The sequence below is a fragment of the Orycteropus afer genome, unplaced genomic scaffold, assembly GCF_000298275.1.
Source record: "Orycteropus afer afer isolate SDZICR_OR568_19922 unplaced genomic scaffold, OryAfe1.0 scaffold00054, whole genome shotgun sequence".
In the NCBI taxonomy this organism is placed as follows: domain Eukaryota; kingdom Metazoa; phylum Chordata; class Mammalia; order Tubulidentata; family Orycteropodidae; genus Orycteropus; species Orycteropus afer.
This window is the reverse complement of record NW_006921641.1, coordinates 9,562,559-9,584,643: the sequence shown is the minus strand read 5'-3', so window position 1 is coordinate 9,584,643 and position 22,085 is coordinate 9,562,559. Positions and strand designations below refer to the sequence as shown.

The 22,085-nt window shown below is 46.1% G+C and overlaps 1 protein-coding gene across 1 annotated transcript; it reads right to left on the bottom strand.

Annotated features, from left to right (window-relative positions):
* Positions 1-8,066: 8,066 nt before the first annotated feature.
* PCARE (photoreceptor cilium actin regulator) lies at positions 8,067-16,714 on the bottom strand. The gene is made up of 2 exons (XM_007938895.1): positions 13,008-16,714; positions 8,067-8,241 (listed from the first exon to the last, which is right to left on the bottom strand). The coding sequence occupies exons 1-2, from the start codon at positions 16,712-16,714 to the stop codon at positions 8,067-8,069; spliced, it is 3,882 nt and encodes a 1,293-aa protein (XP_007937086.1).
* Between the last annotated feature and the right edge of the window lie 5,371 nt (positions 16,715-22,085).

Sequence of the window (22,085 nt, the reverse complement as noted above, 5' to 3'; positions counted from 1 at the left end):
TAGTGGCTAAGACACTTGCCTGCTAACCAGATGGCTGGTGGTTCAAACCCACCAGCCACTCCTCGGAAGGAAGGTTGGGCAATCCTACTTCCGTAGTGATACTGCCTCGGAAACCCAAGGAGGGGTCGCTATGAGTCGGGGCCGACTCGACGGCACATAACAACAACAACAACAACATCACTACAGAAGTAGATTGCCCCATCTTCCTTCAGAGGAGTGGCTGGTGGGTTTGAACCGCCAGCCTTCTGGTTAGCAGTCAAGTGCCTTAGGCATTACGCTACCAGAGCTCCAGGGGATAGGAGACCTGAATGCCACTAGCTGGCAAAGTGTCTTTGGAGCGAGGCATTTGACATTTTTCAGCCTCTTTTTTTTTTTAAATTTGTAAAAGGTATTTAAAAAATACTTAGCTCATCTCATTGTATTTTTTCAAATATTTAATGAAACAATGTTGATAATTAAATTCTGAATAAGTCTAGTGTTTTACAAAGATAAGGTGTAATTATAATTAACTCATCCCAATGTTTGGTATAGAGGTGCTCAGAAAGTAATTGTCAACCACCTGACTGACAGGCAATACCCTGATTCAACAAGAGAAGGAATGGAAGATTCAGAAGCTTAATTTGTTTTTTCCATTTGATATATTTGACATAGGTAGTTATGATGGCGCGAGCTCTGGTAGCATAGTGGCTAAGACACTTGCCTGCTAACCAGACAGCTGGTGGTTCAAACCCACCAGCCACTCCTCAGAAGGAAGGTTGGGCAATCCTACTTCCGTAGTGATACTGCCTCGGAAACCCAAGGAGGGGTCGCCATGAGTCGGGGCCGACTCGACGGCACATAACAACAACAACAGTTATGATGGCAAGCCAAATGTTTTAGAGTCTTTCCTCTTTATGTGGAAAGACATGGAAGACTTCAAAGAATGAGGTTGATTCTAGTTTAGTTTGATAGTTTTTTTTTTTTTTTTTTTTTTCTTTTCTCCACGTATCTGGAACTAGGGGAAAATGTCAGTCCTTCTCTTAATCAGAATCTTCAAATGCAGAGATGGCAGAGGTGAACATTAAAAACAAAATGGCCAAAGGAATTATGAGTTCAGTTCCACAAGATGGCTCAAAAAGATGATTTGGAAAAGACAGATTTCCTCAGCCTATATGACCATGAGACCAGAAGAACTAGATGGTGCCCAGCTACCACTGTAAACCACTTGGAGGGGGATTGGTGCAGAAGATCCTGGATAGAGTGGGAGAACAGTGTGGAACAAAACTCAAAATCATAAAAAAAAGACCAGGTTTGCTGGTGAAACCCCTGAGATTATGGCCCCTAGCTACCCTTCAGGTCTGGATTTGAACTCACTCCTGTGACTTCCAGCCAAACAATAGACAGGCATATGGGATGAACAATTATATCAGGTACATACACTCCTTGGGGGAGCTCTGATAGCATAGTGCCTAAGGCACTTGACTGCTAACCAGAAGGCTGGTGGTTCAAACTCTCCAGCCACTCCTCGGAAGGAAGGTTGGGCAATCTACTTCCATAGTGATACTGCCTTGGCAACCCAAGGAGGGGTTGCTATAAGTTGGGTCCGACTCGACGGCACATGACAACAACAACAACACTCCTTGGAGCAATCAATCATGCGAGAACAGAAGGGTAGTGTTTTTACGGGGTGATAGCTCAGGGGGCAGGAGGATATGGGAGGGAAGGACACAGGGAAGAGGTAACTACAGGGAGGAAGTAGAAAGAGAGCTGCTATATTGTGGGGAATTGTAGTCAATGTCATGAGACAAAATGTGTATGAACTGCCATATGGAAAATGAATTTTCTCTGTAAACTTTCACCAAATTACAATAAAAATTTAAAAAGAAAAAGACAGATATGCCTGTGTCTTCCAGATGGCAGGATGAGTAGACTGGCAGTACTATTACTGTTTTATAAATGAAGAAACAGGGCCATAAAAGCCAGGTCACAGAGCCAGGCAGTGCAGGTGTTAGGACTCAGTCTCCTGTCCCCTCTTTCTGACCATAGAAGGAGTGTGGTAAACTCTGGCTCCTATGAGTGACCATCACGTTTACCCATCCCTCCTTCCTTTCTCCTCCTTTTCCATTTTTGCTCTTCTCTCTTCCATTTCCTCCAAATACAGTCCATCAGGTTTATCTATGAGCATTAACTTAGCCCTATTAATACCATAGGAGCTCTGGTAGCATAGTGCCTAAGGCATTTGACTGCTAACCAGAAGGTTGGTGGTTCAAACCCACCAGCCACTCCTCGGAAGAAAGGCTGGGCAATCTACTTCCGTAGTGATACTGCTTCGGAAACCCAAGGAGGGGTCGCTATGAGTCGGGTCTGGCTCGATGGCATATAACAACAACATTAATACTGTAAGGGTGCTTTTGTGTCATAGTGGATAAGGCATTTGGATAAGGTCAGTGGTTCAAACCCACCAGGTGCTCTGCAGAGGGAAGACTGGGTTATCTACTAAAGATTTATAGCCTCAGAAACCCAATGGGGGTCACTATGAGTCAGAATTGACTCGATGGCAGTGAGTTTGGTCTTTTTGGTTTAATTAATACCATAAGGAGCTCTGGTGGTGTAGTGCCTAAGCCATTTGCCTGCTAACCAGAAGGTTGGTGGTTCAAACCCATCACCCTCTCTGTGGAAGAAAGATGGAGCTATCTACTTTTGTAAAGATTTACTGCCGTGGAAACCCAATGGGGATTTCTATGAGTTGGGATACACTCGATGGCAGTGGGTTATTAATACCATCACTCTCCAGGCCTAAAGGTTGTTGGCTTGTGTGTTAGACTCCAGGGATTCTGGAATTATAGTATTCAAAACCTGGTTTCTAGATCAGTAGAATTCTATGGTCACCTGATACATGGTCTACAGAAAACCAGGGAAGTTACTTTGTGAAGTCTCTGAGTGTAATCAAGCCAGCAGTGTCCAGAGTCCTCCATAAAATTGAATTAGAGCATGGAGTGAATTAACTGTTTGCTCCTCTGCGTGTGCAATGCATCTTTAATTACATTTCATAAAAACATCTAGGTGGATTGATGGAACTTTATTTAAACTTCAGGTAGGCACAGGGAGTAAACGATAGTGCAGTATAACGTGTTCTGTTAATATAAGCTGAGAATGCATTTACTTTATGGCCGTTCAACAGAATCTTTGATGTGGGGCTACTTAAAAATATATTACCTTTGAAAAGATTTCCTTTGGAAGATGTAGTGGGTGCTTGGCAGCCTGTAAGCACTCAACCAGATGATCAATTGACAAACATGTTGACACTTACAATTCACTGCCTTGGCTCCCCTGGTACATGCAAAACACTGATTTATTTTAGAAAAATAATGTATTTCTCAAAATCCCTTTCATTCACATTACAGGCTTTATGAGGCAAGTCTTGTCAAACACCAGCTCTTCACAATGAAAGAAAAGTCTCTTTGATCTGTCTTCCCTGTGTTTTCTATCAACATGGATTATTTTAGGTTCTAAATTGTGTATATGATGCAAGGGAGAAAAAAAGATGCTGCTTGTAGTAAACAGTGGCACAGACCCAAGCTACGGAAGCATGTTATGCTTCATCTTGAAGACTGTATTTATACTTGCAAAAAGCTATCAGTGTTCTGCCAGAATATTGTATTTTCTTTTTTCTCCATGAATCCTTTTGATGGTACCAGAAAATTGTGTTTTTCCCCTGGGGCAGAGCTCTGCTATATTACTAGTGTTAGATAAAAAGCTGAGCGTTTCTTTCTTTGCAGTTCTGGGGGCCTCAAGAGGAAGGTGGCTGTACACATCCAGAAAGCACTTGGCCTGAATAAGAATATGGGTTTAATACATCATACCAGTTACCACTGAGTCGACTGACTCATGGAGACTCCATGTATGTCAGGGTAGAACTGTGCTCCATAGGGTTTTTGATGGTTGATAGTTTTTGTACATAGATTGCCAGGCCTTTGTTCCAAGGGACCTATGAGTGGACTGGAACTTCTAACCTATCAGTAGCACTGGAGCATGTTAACTATTTGGACCACCCAGGGACTCCTGGGTTTAATATGCACCCCTTCAACTGAACTCCTGTCAAGGGGCTCCCCTTTGTCTTTAGATTCAACTTCCCTTCTTGGCTTCTAGTTCTGTGAAGAAAAGATGTAGACTCATGAGTTCTTGATGGATTGGGTCCAGTGGCTTAATTAATTAATTTAAAAAAAAAAAAAAAGACTGCCCTCTTTTCTCCTCGAGCAAGGGAAGTAGGTTTTGTCCAGCAAGGACAGGTTCTCTGGTGGAGGAAAGAGGGTGGGCAGTGCGGCCCTTCTGAGCCCCTATGAAGTGAGGCTTGTACCTCACAGCCACTGCCAATATGCTCTCCAAGGCAGAACCACAGACATGGATTTGCAGAAAGGCCTAATCTCCAGGAGACAGGAAACTGAGTTGCTGCTACAAAACTGTTCAGTAGTGGTTGATTTAAGTTCTTTTGTACAAAGTCTAATTCACACCTAATTTGAGTGAAGTCTGGTGTGGTAGCGCTCCCTCACTCCCTAAAGTCCCCCACATCTTTGACCCACCTGCTCCTGTACCTGCTCAGCATTGCTTCTTCCTTGACCCTTATTGGCTCTTAGGCCCTTGCCCTTGGCAACCCCTGCCCACCTGCCCTGGAAAAGTTTATCTTTTTTTTCTTTCAGCTGTGATTTGGATGAAAGTTTATAGAGCAAATTCATTTCCCACTCAACAATTGATACACATTTTGTTTCGTGACATTGATTGCAATCCCCACAGTGTAACTGCTCTCTTCCCACTCCCTCCCTGTGATTACCTTTTCTCTAGGTCCTTCTTTCCCATGCGTTCCTACCTTCTGAGCTATCTCTCACTTAGGTGAGAGCCTTTGGGTCCTTGGGCAACACAAGGGCTAAACCAGCTCAGTGTTCTGCTGCCTGGGCATGGAGGCAACTGGGACCTCTCACTGAATTGTGTATGGGGACATATAGCAGTATCCTGGCACACTGTAGGTGCTCAATAAACGTAAAAGTCCTCCAGAGGAGGAGGAGGGATAGTGCACTGCTTCATGGCTGGATGGTAGGAATCCCAGAAACTGCTGTACTGTCAGCTACTGCCTGTAGCCTGGGAAGGATGGATGTTTCCCACTGCTGGTTAGCCTTGCTTGCAATCGCTAGTCCCACAGAGCCTCCTGCCATGATGCTCATGGAGGACAGCAGTGGTTCCTGCCAGATTCTCCCAGATGCTGATCCCTCTATGATGTAATAAGCTGCCTGGCTCCCAGAAGCCCACTTCCAGCTCTTATCACCACAGCTGAGTGCACTCAGCCACTGCCTATACATTCAAACCTGCCCCCAAGATCCAGGATGGGCCCTTTCAGGAGGGAGCCTGGCTAGTGACTCAGCCTCACTTCTCCACACTGCTGCACTGCTCCAGAGTCATATTCTGGCCTCCAGGAATAGTGACGTCACTAGGCTTGTGTTACCCAGTGCAGTAACTCATGGTGCCACCCCCCCTCCACACAGCTCCTCTCCTCTTCCATTGGGCAAGGCAGAGATGCTTCTCTCTGTCCAATGGTGGGTACGACAGCCCACCCACCCAAACCCTCACCGATGGGGGCTGGGGTGTGAGAGGTGGGGTGGGGAGTGGGGGATGGGTGGTAGGGATTGTGGTAGGGGTGGTGGTGGTAGAGGGAGGGGTGAGAATCAGTTACCACACTGGGTGACAGGTGATACCAACCCTAGAGATGCCACTGCCTTGGTGGCCCTCCCTATGTAGTGCTGGCCTGCCACATTGCTGCTGACCTTCAGGCCATTTTGGGGTCATCCCCTCTGACAATGTCAGGGGCTTGGTCCCCACCCTCCATATCCCCCTAATGACACCATTATCCAGGAACCAAAGATTTTTTGTCCCTGTGGTTACATCCTCATACTGGATCCTGGTTCATTGACTGTGTGCCTGACTTTGGACCTCTAGGCCTGGAATCCTCCCCAAACCCTAGCACAGGATGGGGCCCTCTTTCTGACCAGTTTTCCCTGAAGCACCTTGGAGCTGGATTTCTCTACACTGTTTGCTCCCTGCTTTCTCAGTGGTGTGACTTCCCCAGGACCCACTCCCTCAATACCCAGGCTGTCTGTCTAGCTATTCAGAAAGAAAGCCCAGATCTCTGTCAGACAAGTTTCCTAAGCCTGGCTGTTCTCACACTCTCCCAGGCCTGGCTAACCCTGGGAAGCTGGAATTCATTTCACTGCCTGTAGCTGCATGGGTGTGGCTTGGCCCTCATTTGTCCTGCTCCGGCCTGAGCATTGCTCTGTGGATTGGTGCAGAGTCTGAGCAACTGAAGGATAGACAGGTGATGCGTGCAGACATTTGATAATATAGGAGTGGGTGTGGCCCCCGCTTAGTTTAATCAACTCTTCTTTGAGGTGCTTTAAAGAGATCATTCCTGTCACCCTTTTTAAATAACTGGAGAAGTTAAGGTGGGGTTCATTTGTTTGGAGCATAGCCTGTTCCTGAGGGAGGTAGTATGGTTTCTAAGACTATGATCTTAAGCCTGTGTTCCATTTCAAAAAATGGATTTAAGATCCATAATTTGCCCAAATTAAAAAAAAAAAAAAAATCAGCTTTGCAGCAGATCTGAAGGGTGGCCCTTAGCTTCATCTTGTGGGTGAGAATTTTTGTCTTTGACAATGCACTGAGCAGCCATTGAATCACCCAATTACTGCATATTCTTTTCTAAATAGAAGCACTCCACAGCCTTTGGTGGAAAAATTCCAAGATCCACAGCAAATATCTAGCTCACTGGCAGAAGCAAGTCTTTGGCATGAATGACTGTTCTTCACTTTGATTTCTACTCCAGCAAAGTTCTGCAGATGATGTGGGAATGAAGCTGGGCCAAGGAAACTGGCATGCAGGAGCATGTGCCTTACCCACACCACCCTTGAGAGCGCTAGCATCCACAGCGTGCAGAGAATAGGCGCCTTGTTTGGGAGGCTTCGTTGTGCCTACTCAGTCCTAGAAGCATGTAGATGCGTAGGGCAGAGAGAGCATTTGAGCATGTTTAGACTGAGAGGAAGCATGGCTGCAGGCTGTGAACTGGAGCAGGGTTTGGGAAGTAGACTGGGGAGGGTGAGTAGGGCTGAGTGAATTCCAGCTCAGTCTTCTTATCTCTGGATACACAAAGCCCTTAATGGGGAAGTCAATGCAGAACCACCGTTTAACCTTAGAAAACAAAACAGAACTTTGCAACTACTGGTACATCTATGAGTGCTTTAGACAGGCTAAGTGATGAGAGTCATTAGAAATGAAATGCTGTTGAAAGAGGATAGACTGAGACAGACACACCTGCTCAAATGTTTGCTCTATTCTCTTCCTAGCTGTGTGATCTTGGGCAAGACACTTAGCTTCCCCCCCACCCCAACCTCCCTCAGTTTTTTTATCTGCAGAATGGGAGAATGACATCTACTTCATCCATTATTGTGAGAATTAAATGATTTAATGGAGCTCACATAGGAAAGGCCAATTGCTAGAAAAGTACATCATAGTAGGTAAAGTGGAGAGCCAATGAAAACAAAAATGAGGGAGACCTTCAATCAGATGGATTGGCCCAATAGCTACAACAATGGGCTCAAACATACCAACAGTCATGAAGACAGCGCAGAGCTGGGTAACGTTTGTTCTGTTACACTTACGGTCGCCATGTGTCAGAACTGACTTGATGACAACTAAGAACAATAAAACCACAAGGAAAATATCTGGCCCATCAAGCATGCAATAAATAAGGTTATTTTTTTTTTTTTTCTCCTTTAAGTTAAGGCCAACACTTGGAGGACTAAAGAGTGTCATTGTGGGGGTTTAAAGTTATGGTTAACCTTTGAACCCCAAGGCCAATCAGGTACTAGGAATGGAAATGATTGCTTCAAAGTCCCATCTGCTTGGCTTGCATGGCCAGTCTCAGCAGACCCACCAGCAGCGCACCTGCAGGTCTTTCCATAAAAGTGTGGTTTGCCTTGGCGCTTAGTGGTCACCCTTTGCCTTCTGGCATGACTGGCATCAGTGTAACTCTGCCGGCTGAGCAGTCAGGCTGCCTCTTCCCGCTGGGCCTGTGCTTCTGGCTGATGTTGGTGCTTGTCCTCCGGCTGCAGCCCATGGCCCAGCACATAGAGCTCTGGGGGAGAAGCATGTCTTTGCTTCAGTTCTGGGCCACAGGGGCTGCTCCAAGGCTCAGCACCCTTCCTGGGGCTCTCACTGCTGCTGCCAAGAGAAGACAGGTATAGATGAAACACTCTTCCCTGCTGTTCCTTCCGGCGCCCCTTCCCCATCTCCATCCCCCTGCTCACAGTCTCTCCTCATTTCTCCCTCATCCACAGGCCAGTGAACCCTGGGTGCTGGGGAGTCTGCCTTTCTGTATCAGGTGGCACTGAAGGCTGCTGTCCTTGTTGTCTGCCTGCTGTGGCTGGGCACTGTGGGGACCAACCTCGAGGTTGTTTTGGTTGACAGGTTGAGTTGTGCTCTTTTCCCTGATGCCCAGGATCCTGCTGCTTGAACAAAGCAACTCCCCCAGGAGCTGTGGGAGCTGGGCCTTTATTTTGTTTTAAAAACACGTCTTGTTTAATAAAGGGCTGGGCTTAGCTACTTGAATTGATTAAAAAACAAAACATACACACACAAAAGCCCCGTTTTACTCATTCGCCACCCTGTTCCTGAATGGAGAAAATGGGAACTTCTTGGGGGAGCCCAGATCCAGAGTTTGCCTAGAACAGAGCTTCCCAGCTGCCAAGCTCCCGTGTGGTGGAGCTCGGGAGGGGCTTTGCACAGAGGGGAGGACACCCGCAGATGAGCCTCAGTGTGATGGGCAGGCTCTGGGAATGCAGAGTGGAGAGTGAGCACAAGCATACAGCAGGCCTCGGCTAGAAGGGAGGACCAGCTCAGAAAGCCACTCTTGGTTACATGCTGGTGATTCCTGGGTGGAGGTTGGAGTCTGGCTGCCTGGGTTTACGCCCTGGCTCTTCCACTTACCAGCTATGTGATTTTTATCATGTAATCTCTCTGAGCATCAGCTTTCATATTTGTAAATGGAAATATAAATAGTACCCATTTCACAGGGTACTCATAGATAACAGCGTTGGATGAAGCATGTAAAACCCTTAGCATACTAACTGGTATGTAATAAGTGCTCAGTGAATGGTTAGCTGTCACTATGGTGTTGCTTTATAGAATTCACAGAAAGCCACACCTGGAAAGGACATTATTGTTGTTGTTGTTATGTGCTGTCGAGTCAGACCTGACTCATAGTGACCCCTCCTTGGGTTTCCGAGGCAGTATCACTACGGAAGTAGATTGCCCCATCTTCCTTCCGAGGAGTGGCTGGTGGGTTTGAACCGCCAGCCTTCTGGTTAGCAGTCAATTGCCTTAGCCACTATGCTACCAGAGCTCCCGGAAAGGACATTAGGGACCCCCAAGTCATACAAAGGTGGGCACCTGAAGCTTGATTTTACCAGTTGCCACAATGTGGCTATGATACTGCCTGTTCCCAGAATGGCTTGGGAAGCAGGCTGCCCACCCACTGGCCTCCTGGCCACTCTTGGTCCAGGAAATTAAATTAGCAGGGGGTTGCTTCAGAGAGCTTCTGACTGAGCAGTCCTGTCCAGGCAAAGGCTGGTAAGCACTGTATTTAGGGGAGAAAGGTGACCTCTCTCTTCTTGAACACCCACAGTTCCCAACATCCTGAGACCTAGAGACTGATATCTCGACTAGGGGATTCAACACATAAATAACAGTTGTAGCTTAGTAATTGAGCTTCCTGGATAAGCCTCAGAGGACCGTTTCCAATCTCCAGGGACCCAAGATCAGGAGGATATAAAATCATCCTTTTATTCCCCTTAAAAAAAGGGGCTCAGGCTTGGCATGGGGTGACCAGAAGGGAATTAATGCCAGGTGCAGAACACAGCTTCCCCTGCAAGCCTGCCTCAGAGCTGTGAGATGAGGTGGTTGTGGTTGCAAGTCCCTGCTTGGGGAAACAACCCTTTTCTAAGCAGTTTCTGGCTCTTTGGCCTTGGCTTGCTGCAGAGTCTTGGGGAAACCATGCCCAGTTCCCTGGTGCTGCTTCTCCATACACAGGATGGCAAAAAATGCCCACAGCTGATAAGCTTCTGTTCCTAGATGTCAAATTTACACCTGGGGGATGGGGAGGCTGAGGAACGAGCATTTTCCCATCATGTGCACACAGTTTGGGATGGTTTAGAGAGGTGGTCTTCTCAGAGCCCAGGGAATGGGTATCATTATGTGAACTCCCACACTAACCTTGGTGAGGCTCCTGTTTGTGAATAATCCTCTTTTCTAAAGTTACAGGTCCTCCCTTACACCCCCAATGGAAAGCCCCCCTTCCTACCAAGTATTGAGATTCAGGACATAAAATAACCTTTTAGACTGCCCTATTCTGAGGAGAAGCCTGAGAGAAGGGCATTATTTTCTTCTTGAACAATTTTATGTTACTTTATTATTGCTCCTACTGTTTTAAAATGTTAGTGTTTTTAATTAATGTCGCTTTATTGTCCCTGTTCTCGCAAGCTCTTCTCCTGAAGGGCACTGTTTAAGAAATCTAATAACTGAGTAAGTGGCTGGTGTAAGGAATAATGCACTAACATTTATAGAGGTTTTTAGATGAAGACCACTGCACTATGGGAAGCTCATTTTAGATTTAAGAAAAGAGCGATGTTACGTTAAGATTCTTATAAAAAATAATCAATATTTCATTTATATCAAGTGGCTGGGGAAGATTATATAACTATAATAATGTACAACTTTCCTTAAATAATATCTTTAGTTAAATTGTCTGCTGAGTACTTGGTAAAAAATTACCATTTGTGCCTCAGCGGACTGTGAAGTATGCAACACATATCACCTCTGGCAGAAATTAACTGCAGATTAATGCAAGGGCAACCCAAAGATAGCAGGGGCTGCTGTTGATTGAGCTTTGTCTGATCTGGTATCAAGACATATTGATAAGAGTTCCTCTCTGACAGGCTCAAATGTACATTTTTGTTCCCCAAGCCAGAATTCCAGAAAAAGCACAGTTTCACACACGTATTCTGTGAAATAACCACTTGAACATGTGGCCCCTTCTTTCAATGGCTGGAGCAATGGCGATCCTTGGACCCACACGCCAATGCCCAGGCCTGTGTGTATGGCTGGGCAAGTGCCCCTGATGAGAAAAGTGCACTAGGAAATCAGTCTACCAAAGGCAAGGATGGCACCTGCAGCCTGTATTCTGATGCTTAGCCTTCATGAAGACTCTCGTTTTTACCCTGTAACATCTGGTGGGGAGGCAGAGACCAGATTAGGTTGGAGGACAAATGGGGCTAGATGCTTGGGGATGTGGAGAAGCCAACCATTTACATGCCATGCCTCAGGGCATGGTTTGCAAGCCCCTGGGTATCCTCAAGACACTTTCAGGGCTTCCAGGAGGTCAAAACTATTGTTATCATAATCCACCACCATCACTTGTTGCCATTGAACTGAATCTGAGTCATTGGACTCCACGAGTGTCAGAGTAGAAGTGTCGTTCCATAGGGTTTTCATAGTAAGATATTTGTTTTTTTACTCTCTTTCTATCGTGAATGTAGAGTGGAGTTTTCCAGAGTCTACATGACATGGGATATCAACAGATGGACTGCAGAAGAAGATATGAGACTTTAGTTCCCTTCTATTAAAACAGACACTAAAGAGATTTGCAAAAATGTAAGACATTTCCACTCTATTAATTTTTTTAAACATTTTTTTTTCATAAGAGTATGTTATTTATGTTAACACATAATGGGTTTATATTTGTTTTCTTAAAATTAATTAATTAATAAATATTGACTATAGCAAAAATTGATAGGTTTAACTCACAGGGAGCTCTGGTGGCATAGTGCCTAAGGCATTTGACTGCTAACTAGAAGGCTGGCAGTCCAAACCCACCAGCCACTCCTCGGAAGGAAGACTGGGCAATCTACTTCCTTAGTGATACTGCTTTGGAAACCCAAGGAGGGGTTGCTATGAGTCAGATCTGACTCGTCAGCAGTGAGTTTGGTTTTGGTTTTGGTTTAACGCACATAAATAGAAACTCTTTTAGGTTCTCGAATTCTAAGAGCTTAAAGGAGTTTTGAGATCAAAATGCTTAAGAACTTCTACCCTATATGGTGTTCTACTTTAATAAACCAGCCACAACAGAAATCAGGCTGCTGGTTCAGGATGGGAGCTCTGGTGGTGCTGTGGTCGAAGCATTAGGCTGTTAACTGAAGGGTCAGTGGTTCAAACCCACCAGCTACTCTGTCGGAGAAAAATGAGGCAGTCTCCTTATGTAAAGATTTATAGCCTTGGAAATCCTAATAGGGCAATTCTGCTCTGTCCTGTAGGGTCACTGTGAGTTGGAATTGACTCTGGTAGTGGGTGTGGGTTCAGAATGGTTGACAAGGTGATAGCAAGTTAACCATCAGGATAAGTCACTTCACCTATTTCCCTATCTGTAAAATAAAGGAGGAGGGAGTAGACTAACTTGATTGTTTTGAACTAACCTGACTGCTTTAAAGGTTATTTTCAATATAGTAGAAACTCTTTTCAATGCAAATCTTTCTCAGAAACCCAAAATATGGAACTAGTAAAAGCATAGCTGCTCGTGGTTGAAGTGGGGAGATCAAGACTCCATTCCCTGGACCTCCTTTTCCTAGTTGCCTCTTTTCTTGCAGCACAGTTTGAAAACTAACTCCAAACCAAACACACTGTCATTGAGTCGATTCTAACTCATAGCGAGCAGTTTTGGGTTTCAGAGGTGGTAAATCTTTACAGGAGTGGATTGCCCAGTCTTCCTTCCACAGAGTGGCTGGTGGGTTTGAGCTGCCAACCATCTGATTAGCAGTCAAATGCCTTAGGCACTACGCCACCAGAGCTACTACTGACCCAGAAGACCCTAGGGCCCATTTGCTCTGTTCTCCTCTATTTCAACTAACTGCAGGGTGGTGCTTGCAGATGCTCCTTACCTGCATTGGCTGAGCTGGGCTTCAGTAGCTGCACTGCTGTAGCCAGAGACAGGCAGCCGCAGCCGGATGCCCGGCTGGCGGTCTGAAGCTGTCCTTCTGATGAACGGCTGAGGATTGAGGGCACACAGAGCCACCCTCCTCTGTGACTCCATCCTCAGTCGTGGCCTGTACCTGCTTCTCCAGCACCCTGTTGGTGTCCAGAGAGGGCCCCCAGCCTCTGATGGTAGAGATGGTGGGGTCAGTGGGTGGGCTCTTGAGAGTGGCAACTTAGCTTCAAACAGAGAGGAGGTAGCTGGACAGAATATGGAACATGTATTCCCAGATACTTTAGCCATGGCTGCTGGACTGTCTTCAGAATCTCCTGGTTCTTTGCGCCCTTGAGAGGGAGACACTGGTGGGGAAGGAGACTGACCAGAGGAAGGGGAACTTGCTTCTCTGCTCTGGGTAGGAGGGCTGGAGACCTTGTGCTGAACAGGTGGGCTCACTGGGGGAGGGCTGGACAGCTTGTGCTGGGGTGGTGGGGACATTCGTTTCTTCACAGTTGGTGGGCTTAGCACCCTGGGACTAACTGGGGTGCTCATAGTTCCAGTGCTAAGTGGTGGACTGGGAGACTTATGCACAACGGGGAGACTTGGTTGGGCAGGCTTGTGGAAGGAGGGCAGGCTCGGGTGTCTCTTCTCAGCATGGGGTGCCCTTGTGGGAGAGGCCTTCCTGACCACCATAGGGCTTCTGTCTTGGATTTGCCTTGAGGCCTGGCTAGGCTGGGTTCTGAGGTCCTGTTTTTGCCCAGATGTGTGGCTGGAGTTTTGCCAAGGTAATGCCGTCTGGGGAGGCTTGCAGAGACTTGTAACCTTCTCTGCTTGTGCCTGACTCTGAGTCCCACCCTCCACCTCTGGGTCTTGGCTGGTGTCTTGTGGGTGGTTCAAGTTCAAGGTAAGCTTTCTGGGATTGCAGCTGCTCTTGCTGCTCCCTGGCCCTGTGCTGCAGGGTCTGGTGGGGCTGGCGGTGCCCTTGCTCGGCAGCAAGTCAATGGGGCTCATGGAGGCTCTCAGCTTTGGGGAAGCCCAAGTTCTCCTGCCAGGGCTAACCTCTTCCAGCTCTGGCATGCTGGTCCCTTCAGGGGAGCTCCTTGCTGGCTCATTGCTTTCTGGGGGCTCCAGAGAAGTGAATGATTTGTCCATCAGGATTTCTGGAGGTGGTGGAGGGAGATGCTCTGGGTCCTCCTCTGACTCACCATTGATGTCCTCACTCTTGGAGGCTTCTGCTGTAAGCAGAGGGGGAAAGATAGGTGCGAAGGGCCTCCAGCCTGTACCCACATTGAGTGTATCTCTGCCTGCTGCTGGAGAAATGCGAGGCTTAGGATACAAAGGGGCAAGCCCCCGGTAAATGGGAAATCTGGGAGGCATGATGGGAACCCCCCACTTCCGGAGGCAGAGGCTTGGCTCGGAGTCCTTGGAACCCCCCAGTGTTCTCAGACTATCAGTAGGACTGAAAGTTTCAATCAGTTTCTTGACTGATGTCCTGGTGGGATGGCCTCTGGTGTTGCAGTCCTTGGCCTCAGGAGCCTGGCTTCCCTTCTCACCTGACAGGGTGGTATTGGGATGCTGCTCAGCTGTCCCCTGCCAGGGCTGCTCACCTGTAGAGTGGGAACTGCATTTCTGCAAAATGCTCTTGTCCTGACTAGGCAAAATGCTAAAGTTCTTGGTAAGGGATGCCTTCAGCTTGCGGATGGTGTTGGTCGGGGTCACCCGGCAGTTGTTATCTGGCCACAAAGCAGCCCGTCTGGGTTTTAGAATCTGCTCCTTGCTGTGCCACTGACGCTGTGTGTAGAATGCCTCCAGCCTCTGGCTGAGGTCTCTCTGGACTCTCTGCAGCTCCTGAAGGGTGGGTTCCTCCATGTGGCTCTTAAGACTCGCCTCTGACTGGGACCTCCTCTGCCTTACGAGAGCCCTCCTGCTGCCACTGACTGTGCTGGGTCTTGGTGGGACTACCATCCTCCTGTCTTCCTCTTCAGCCCAGTCCTGGGGCCCAGAGGGCACGGGAACAAATTTTATCCTTTCACTGATTGCTTCCTTCATCTTCAGAATAATTTCCTGGGTCTGGGGGTTCCTAAGCCTCCTGGAATGAAGCTGAAATGTGCTTTCTCGGGCAGCAGGTGAAGACTGTGGCCTTGGAAGTAGAGCTGTGTCCTGCCATGCATCCCAACATATGCTGTTAACTTCGTCTTCCTCCTCCTCCTCTGGGATGCTGTCCTCATCTTCACTGAGTGATGGAGTGTCCATCAATCTAGAACCTTTAGATAGGTGTGCTTCCACAGGGACCCCAATTCCAAGGGACCCATATGGAGTGCTTTTGCCTGGCCCCAAAGGCCCAGAAGGAATACATTCTGGGCCTGTGTTGGAAGGACATTGGCTTCTTGCTTCACTCTGTGCTTCTGGCTGAACCTTTGCTATAGGAAACCTTGAGAGTGGACAGTCTTGAGGTCTGTCTGAACCCATCCAGAAGGGACTTGGCTGCCAGTCATGTCCTGATGGCCTGGCTTCCACATGAGGTGAAACGACTGGCTCCTGTTCTATGGGCTCCAGCACAAAGTCCCAGCTGGGTTGCTTGCTCAGTTTGTCCAAGGACTTCACAGATTCATTGTCAGCACCAATGCCACTGTCCTCAGAACACAAGGGGAGACCCTGCACCATGAGATCCCTGTGGCCACTTGCCAAGCTCTCTAGTTGCCCCAAAACCCTTGAGAGATGCTCATCCATGCCCCTCTTTATGCTCAACTTCTTTTCCAAGTGGCTTGCAGTGGAGTGGAAGTAGCTGCTGGAGCTCTCCAGGAGGCTGCAGGTGAGTGAGGCCACCATGCCACTGAGTGCCTGCAGCTTGCTGACTGTGTACTGCAGGAGCTGCTGCAGGAGATCTGGCTGCTCTTGGGGCTCTCCTTCCCTCAATGGCCAAGCTAGATCAGCCGTAACTTCCTGGAGGAGTGTTTCTCCATCCTTGGAGATCTCCCCCAAGATCTGGTTGACCTCACCAAAACACAGCAACAGGAAGCTAACCATGGGCTGCAGTAGCTCCTGGGTCTGGGTGGCCTGATGAATGATGCACAGCATTGCTTCATATTTAGAGAGGCTGGAGTGCAGGTAGGTGTAAGCATGATGGTGGGCCTTTACCAGCAGCTCGGGAAAGTCCACTTTGCCTGCAGACCCATGAGGAGGAAGGACAGTTTGGCAGCAATGGCCCTGTTTGCACAGCCTGTGGCATTTTGGCTTCTTTTCCCATGTGGAGGTCTCTTGGGCATTATTTTCCTTATTCTCTTCCTTAGAAAAAGTTGCCCCTTCTGACCCATGGGTGCTCTGTGTCTTAAACCTACTGTTCTTAGCCATGTGGCTCTGTGATGAGGAGGTTTTGGCTTCTAAGATCAGTCCTTCCATATCTTTTCTTTTGCCAGAAGCAGGATCTCCCGTGACATGACAAAAACCAGCTGTGGTTTGGTTCCACCTAGAATTTGGCTGCTCTTCGGCTGGCCTCTGTTCCTGAGGCTGTTCACCACCAGAGTCATAGCAGGTAGAGCTTCTAAGCAGCAAGGGGATAGAACATCTTTCATTGCCCACCTGACGCCCTGGCAGAATCACCTTGGGCCTTTTCAAAAACTGAATGCCACTCTTAGCAACACTGTTCACAATGTCACTGTGGGAAGGTGTGCACCCCATTATTTCAGCTTGCAGTCATCTTCCACCCACAACCTTAACAATTTTCAGAGAATTGTATTTGGAAAGGAAACAAAAGACAGTCTTACCAGTCCATCCAGGCAATTTCCAGACCGGAATCCTTTGAAGTCCATTTGCACAATGTCTTAAACTTGAAACCAGCTTTCCTTGAAGCCAACTTCCCTGGCCCCCTGGAGAAGAGGTAGTGGTGCCTGTTGTCCTGTTGTCATTCTATTGTCTTGAACCCTGCGCTATTAGTGAAGGGCAGGGACCTCAGTCTCATGGATTACAGGCCTGTGTTTTGCTCGTGTCCTGACAGATGTGGATGGCAAGTGGAACTTTAAGCCTATTAGGTTAATCGTGCCCCAGCCAGTTAGCACTCACAGTGTGTGCTAATATAGAACTTCTCAGCGTTTACTATATTGGGAAACGGATTATTTTTGCATGTGCTTGTGCTTTTAATTCTGTTCAGATGTTTGCTGTATGAAACCTAGAAAAATGAGGCATAATTGCAAAAGGCTCTGGAAAAGACACATTTGTAGAAGAGAAGCAAGGGCTCGCTGATTACAGACCTTGGCAGACAAGTGACCTTCAGAGTGTAACAAGGGCAAATAACAAGGGTGTATTCTAACCTGCTATGGCTAGAAAGGCCTCAAAAAAACACAATAGACAGTAATTGATGCAATGCTTTGTTGTTTATGTGACACAGAACACCACCACAGCTCTAGTGATGGAGAGTGTCTTTCCTTCACATTGGAGAAGTGAGTTAGATAGCAGGGAAGGGGAAAATCAGAAAAACTCACTGACTTATGAAGCTGCAGGCTGGTCACTATGGGCTATGGGAACTCAGGAAAGGCAATACTTTCACGAGAGGAGGCTTGTTATTAACTTCTCATAAGAAGAAAACTAGCTAAAACTGGGCAGTGGAGAGCCATTTAGTCATTGGAACACAAGGGGGATAAATGTGTTTTTCTTTTTAAGTATAGCTCTCTACTCAATCTGAGCATGGTGCTCTTGCCTGTGGCTAAGTGTGACAGCCACTCATTTTAAACTCTTCTTAAGCTCTGTTTGCTGTCCTCAGAGTGAAGGCTTGGAGCAGGGATACTTGAATTTAAATCCTAGCTTTTCTCTTTTTATTTGGGGAAACTTTTGCCAGTTACTTAACTTCCCTGAGCCAGAGTTCATCTTTGAAAGGGGGACAGTTGAATCTCCTTCCAGGAATGGTTGTGGGTATTAAGTCAGTTATGGCTGGGTAAGTGTTTGGCTCACTGCCTGGCACATGGTGGTGGTGCTGGTGTTAGCTATCTTTGAGTCAGCCCCTAACTCATAGAGACTCCAAGCACAATGGAATAAAACGCTGTCTGGTCCTGTACCGTCCCTGTGATTGGTTGCACCTTGGATCATTGTGATTCATATGGTTTTCATTGGATGATTTTTCAGAAGTAGATCATCAGGCCTTTCTTCCTAGTCTGTTTTAGTCTAGAAGCACAACTGAAACCCAATTAGCATAATACTAGCAACACACAAGGAGCTCTTGTAGCATAGTGGCTAAGGCACTTGACTGCTAACCAGAAGGCTGGTGGTTCAAACCCACCAGCCACTCCTCGGAAGGAAGGTTGGGCATTCCTACTTCCGTAGTGATACTGCCTCGGAAACCCAAGGAGGGGTCGCTATGAGTCGGGGCCGACTCGACGGCAAATAACAACAACAACAACAAGCAACACACAAGGTTCCACTGACCGATGGGTGGTGCCTGTGTATGAGGTGCATTGGCTGGGACTCAAAGCCAGGTTTCCTGCATGGAAGGTGAGAATTCTACCACTGAACCACCAAATGTAATTGTTTATTCCTTTCCACCTGGCAGCTGGGCCACTTAGAACAATCCACATCCAAGAAAACTTACTGGTTTGTCAAGGAACAAACCTCAATCCTCCCCTGAATTGTCTGGAGACGATTGACTACTGGTGTGCCCAGAAGCCTCTCTAGATTTTTGGTTTTCCTGTGTCTGTATAGGATGGCTTTCTGGCCACACCCAGCTGCCTTGAGATGTCCCTAATGCCTTATAATGTAATTTATCTGCTCTTAACACATGATTCCTACTGTCTGCATAAGGAAGAAGGGCTTTTATTTAACTGTTTTTTGGCCTTTTGCATTGTTGTAAATTTTTAATTTTCCTAATTGATAAATACTGCATTGAGCATCTTGGAGCGTCTTCTGAAGTTACTGCAACTGGATTGATATTTTGACTTTATAGTCTTCATTTTCTCTTACTGTGCCCTGTGCAACCAATGAAAATAACAGTGTGGGCGTCAGGAGTGTCTCGGAAACAGAAAGGACTTAGGCTTCTTCTGCTTTGAGCAAACTGAAGAGTGGCTGCTGGGGCTGTGTGTGGAGCCTGGAGCTGATCACAGTGTATGCCCCAGAGTGCATAATTAATAAAGTTCTCTGATCTGTTTATTTGAAGCAGAGCTCATGGGAAACAAAGGGCTGAATCAGTGCCTGAGGGCGAGCTGTGTTAGGCATCAAGCTGTTGTTTCATTTCTGCCACAGTGCTGGGCTGGCCCAGTAAACAAGGCAGCCACGTGGGAGGACTCTTCTCCCCTTTAAGTTCTCCATTTATTAGAGTGAAAACTCATTTGAAGGCCTCTTTATGTACATTCATCTCCTCTTGGGATTTGGGCCCTTGCTTGAATCATCTTTGTGAAAACCTTTGATCTAAGTGGGTAAAATTATTTCCAGACCAATGATCAAAATCAAAGTCTTTGGAGGGTCGTTGTCAGATAGCTCTTTATCTCGCAGACAGATTTTCTTCACTGTTCCAAATAATTTAGGAAGCTCTTTATTCACTGCCGCTCATTTCTCTTTTCCTTTTTTCTAAATTTATTTATTTTGTTGTTGAAAATGTACACAGAAGAACATATATCCATTCAACAGTTTCAACATGTGCAATTTAATAACATTGATTACATTCTTAGATTTGTGCAATGATTCTCACCCTCCTTTTCTGAGTGATTCTTCCCTCATTTTTGCTCCCTGATCTTTCAAGTTGCTGTTGTCTCATACAGATAGTTCTTAAACAAGCATAATGCTCAAGGTAGGCATTTTTTACTGGTTAAGCTAAATTATTATTTGGTTTTAAGAAGCCTTCAGGGGATATTTTTGGCTAAAAGTTTAAAGATAATTTTAGGGCAATAGTTTCCGGGGTTCTTCCAGCCTTCATGGCTCCAGAAAGTCTAGAGTCTATGCAATTTTGAAATTCAGTTCTGCATTACCCCCCTTTTGATCAAGATTCTTCTATGGAAACTTTGACTAAAATGTTCAGTAGTAGTAGCCAGGCACCATTCAGTTCTAGTCTCATGGCAAAGGAGGCAGTTGTTCATGAAGGCAATTAGCCACACATTCCATATCCTCTTCCCATTCCTGACTCTCCTTCTTTTTCTGTTGCTCCAGGTGAATAGAGACCAATTTTTGTACCTTGGGTGGTTGATTGCAAGCTTGTAAGACCCTAAGTACTATGCCACAGAACAGAACCACTAAACACATTCTTAGGCCAATTAACAGATGTCTCATGAAACTATGACCGTAAACCCCCAAACCAAGAAATCAAATCCCATGAGGTGTTTGGCTGTACATAAGCAGCCTCAGCAGCTACTTTCTTTTTTTTTTTTTCCCCTCATTATTGTAAATATATCAATCACATAATTCAACTTTTTACAAGTGTACAACTTATTGACAGCTAATATAATAATGGGCTGTGCAACTCTACCCTTAATCAATGTGATTTTTCCATCACTATTAACCCCCTTCTTTCCCCTCGTAGCCACTAGTAAGCTTTGGTCTCTATACATTTGCCTTTTCCTATCCTATTATATAAGTGAGGTCCTACAATATTTATCCTTTTGTCATGGACTTTTTTTACTCAGCATAGTGTCTTCAAGCTCCATCCATGTAACATGTATCATGACTTCATTTCTCCTACTGGTTGACTAGTATTCCATTGTATGTATGTACCACATTTTGATTATCCATTCACCTGTTGATGGACATTTAGATCATTTGCACATTTTTGGCTATCATGAAGAGTGCTACAATGAACATTGATGTACAAATATCTTTTTGAGTCTCTGCTTTCAAGTCTTGGGTGTACACCTAGGAATGGAATTACTGGATTGTATGGTAGTTCTATTTTTAGTTTTTTGAGGATGCCACTCATTTCTCATTAAGACCAACCTTTGTTTTTTCTTTCAGGTGGCATCAAATAATAATCATAAATTATTTTGGGTGGGAATGTAAAATGGGGACAACTACTTTGGAAAACTGTTTAACAGTTAAATATACACCTGCCTTATGACCTATCAATTCCAAGCGTGTTGAACGCATAGGTCCACAAAAAGACTGGTACCTGACTATGAATTATACTGACTCTAATTATACAGAGATATGTGGGAAACACTCTTACCTAAACTTATCATTTGCTCTCTTGGCACCTGGGTACCAGTTGTACAACTTGAACAATCATCCTTTTGTTTGGAGTATAGATCTAGCCAACACTGAGATCAATCTTCTCTTGGTTTATTTTGCTAATAGTTTTTTCATTGGTATGGTTTACTTATTTAGGTGCCACAAGCTTAATTTTACACATCAATTTATAGCATTATCTGTGATAGATGGTGTTTTGGTTACCTTTGTGCTGCTCTAACAGAAAATATCATAAATGGGATGGTTTCAACAAACAGGAATTTATTCTTACAATTTTTGGAGGCTAGAAGTCTGAGTTCAAAGTGCTAGGCTCTAGGGGCCGGTGAAAGCCCCTTGACCTTGGGCTTCAGCTCTGCGTCTTGCTCCCGGCCCACTGAAGCTGGAGGCTTTTCTTCACTCAGACAGCTACTGACTGCTAAGGTTGACAAACCCAAGGTCGACAAGTGAAAAGGCATAGTCCTGATAGCACCAAACAACATGGCAGGCCCACTAATTCAAGTCCAGAAAAATGCCAAGATTGGCAGGGCAGGGCAGGGCAAGCTGTTGAACAACAACTTCAGTACATGTGGAGTTCAAGTGTGCCAAAAAGCTGGAGAACTTCCTCAAAGCTGTTTCTTTCTTTCTTTTTTTTAAATTGTGATTTGTGTAAAGATTTACAGAGCAAATTCACTTTCCATACAGCAGTTCACATACCCTTTGTCTCATGTCATTGACCACAGTTTACCACAATGCAACAGCTCCCCTCCCACTCCTCCCCATAGTTACCTCTTCCCAGTGTCCATCCCTCCATACTCTCCTGCCTCCTGAGCTGTCTCCCTGTGCATAAGCAGCCCTTCTTTCTCCCATGATTGTTCTCTCCAAGGAGTGTATCTACTTGAGGTAAATGTTCAACTCA

Excerpts from the sequence above, each read along its gene's own strand:
- PCARE (XM_007938895.1), bottom strand. The coding sequence starts at position 16,714 with ATGGGGTGCACACCTTCCCACAGTGACATTGTGAACAGTGTTGCTAAG. Across the intron at positions 8,242-13,007 it reads GCCCAGCTCAGCCAATGCAG|CAGCAGTGAGAGCCCCAGGA; the intron begins GTAAGGAGCATC and ends TTCTCTTGGCAG.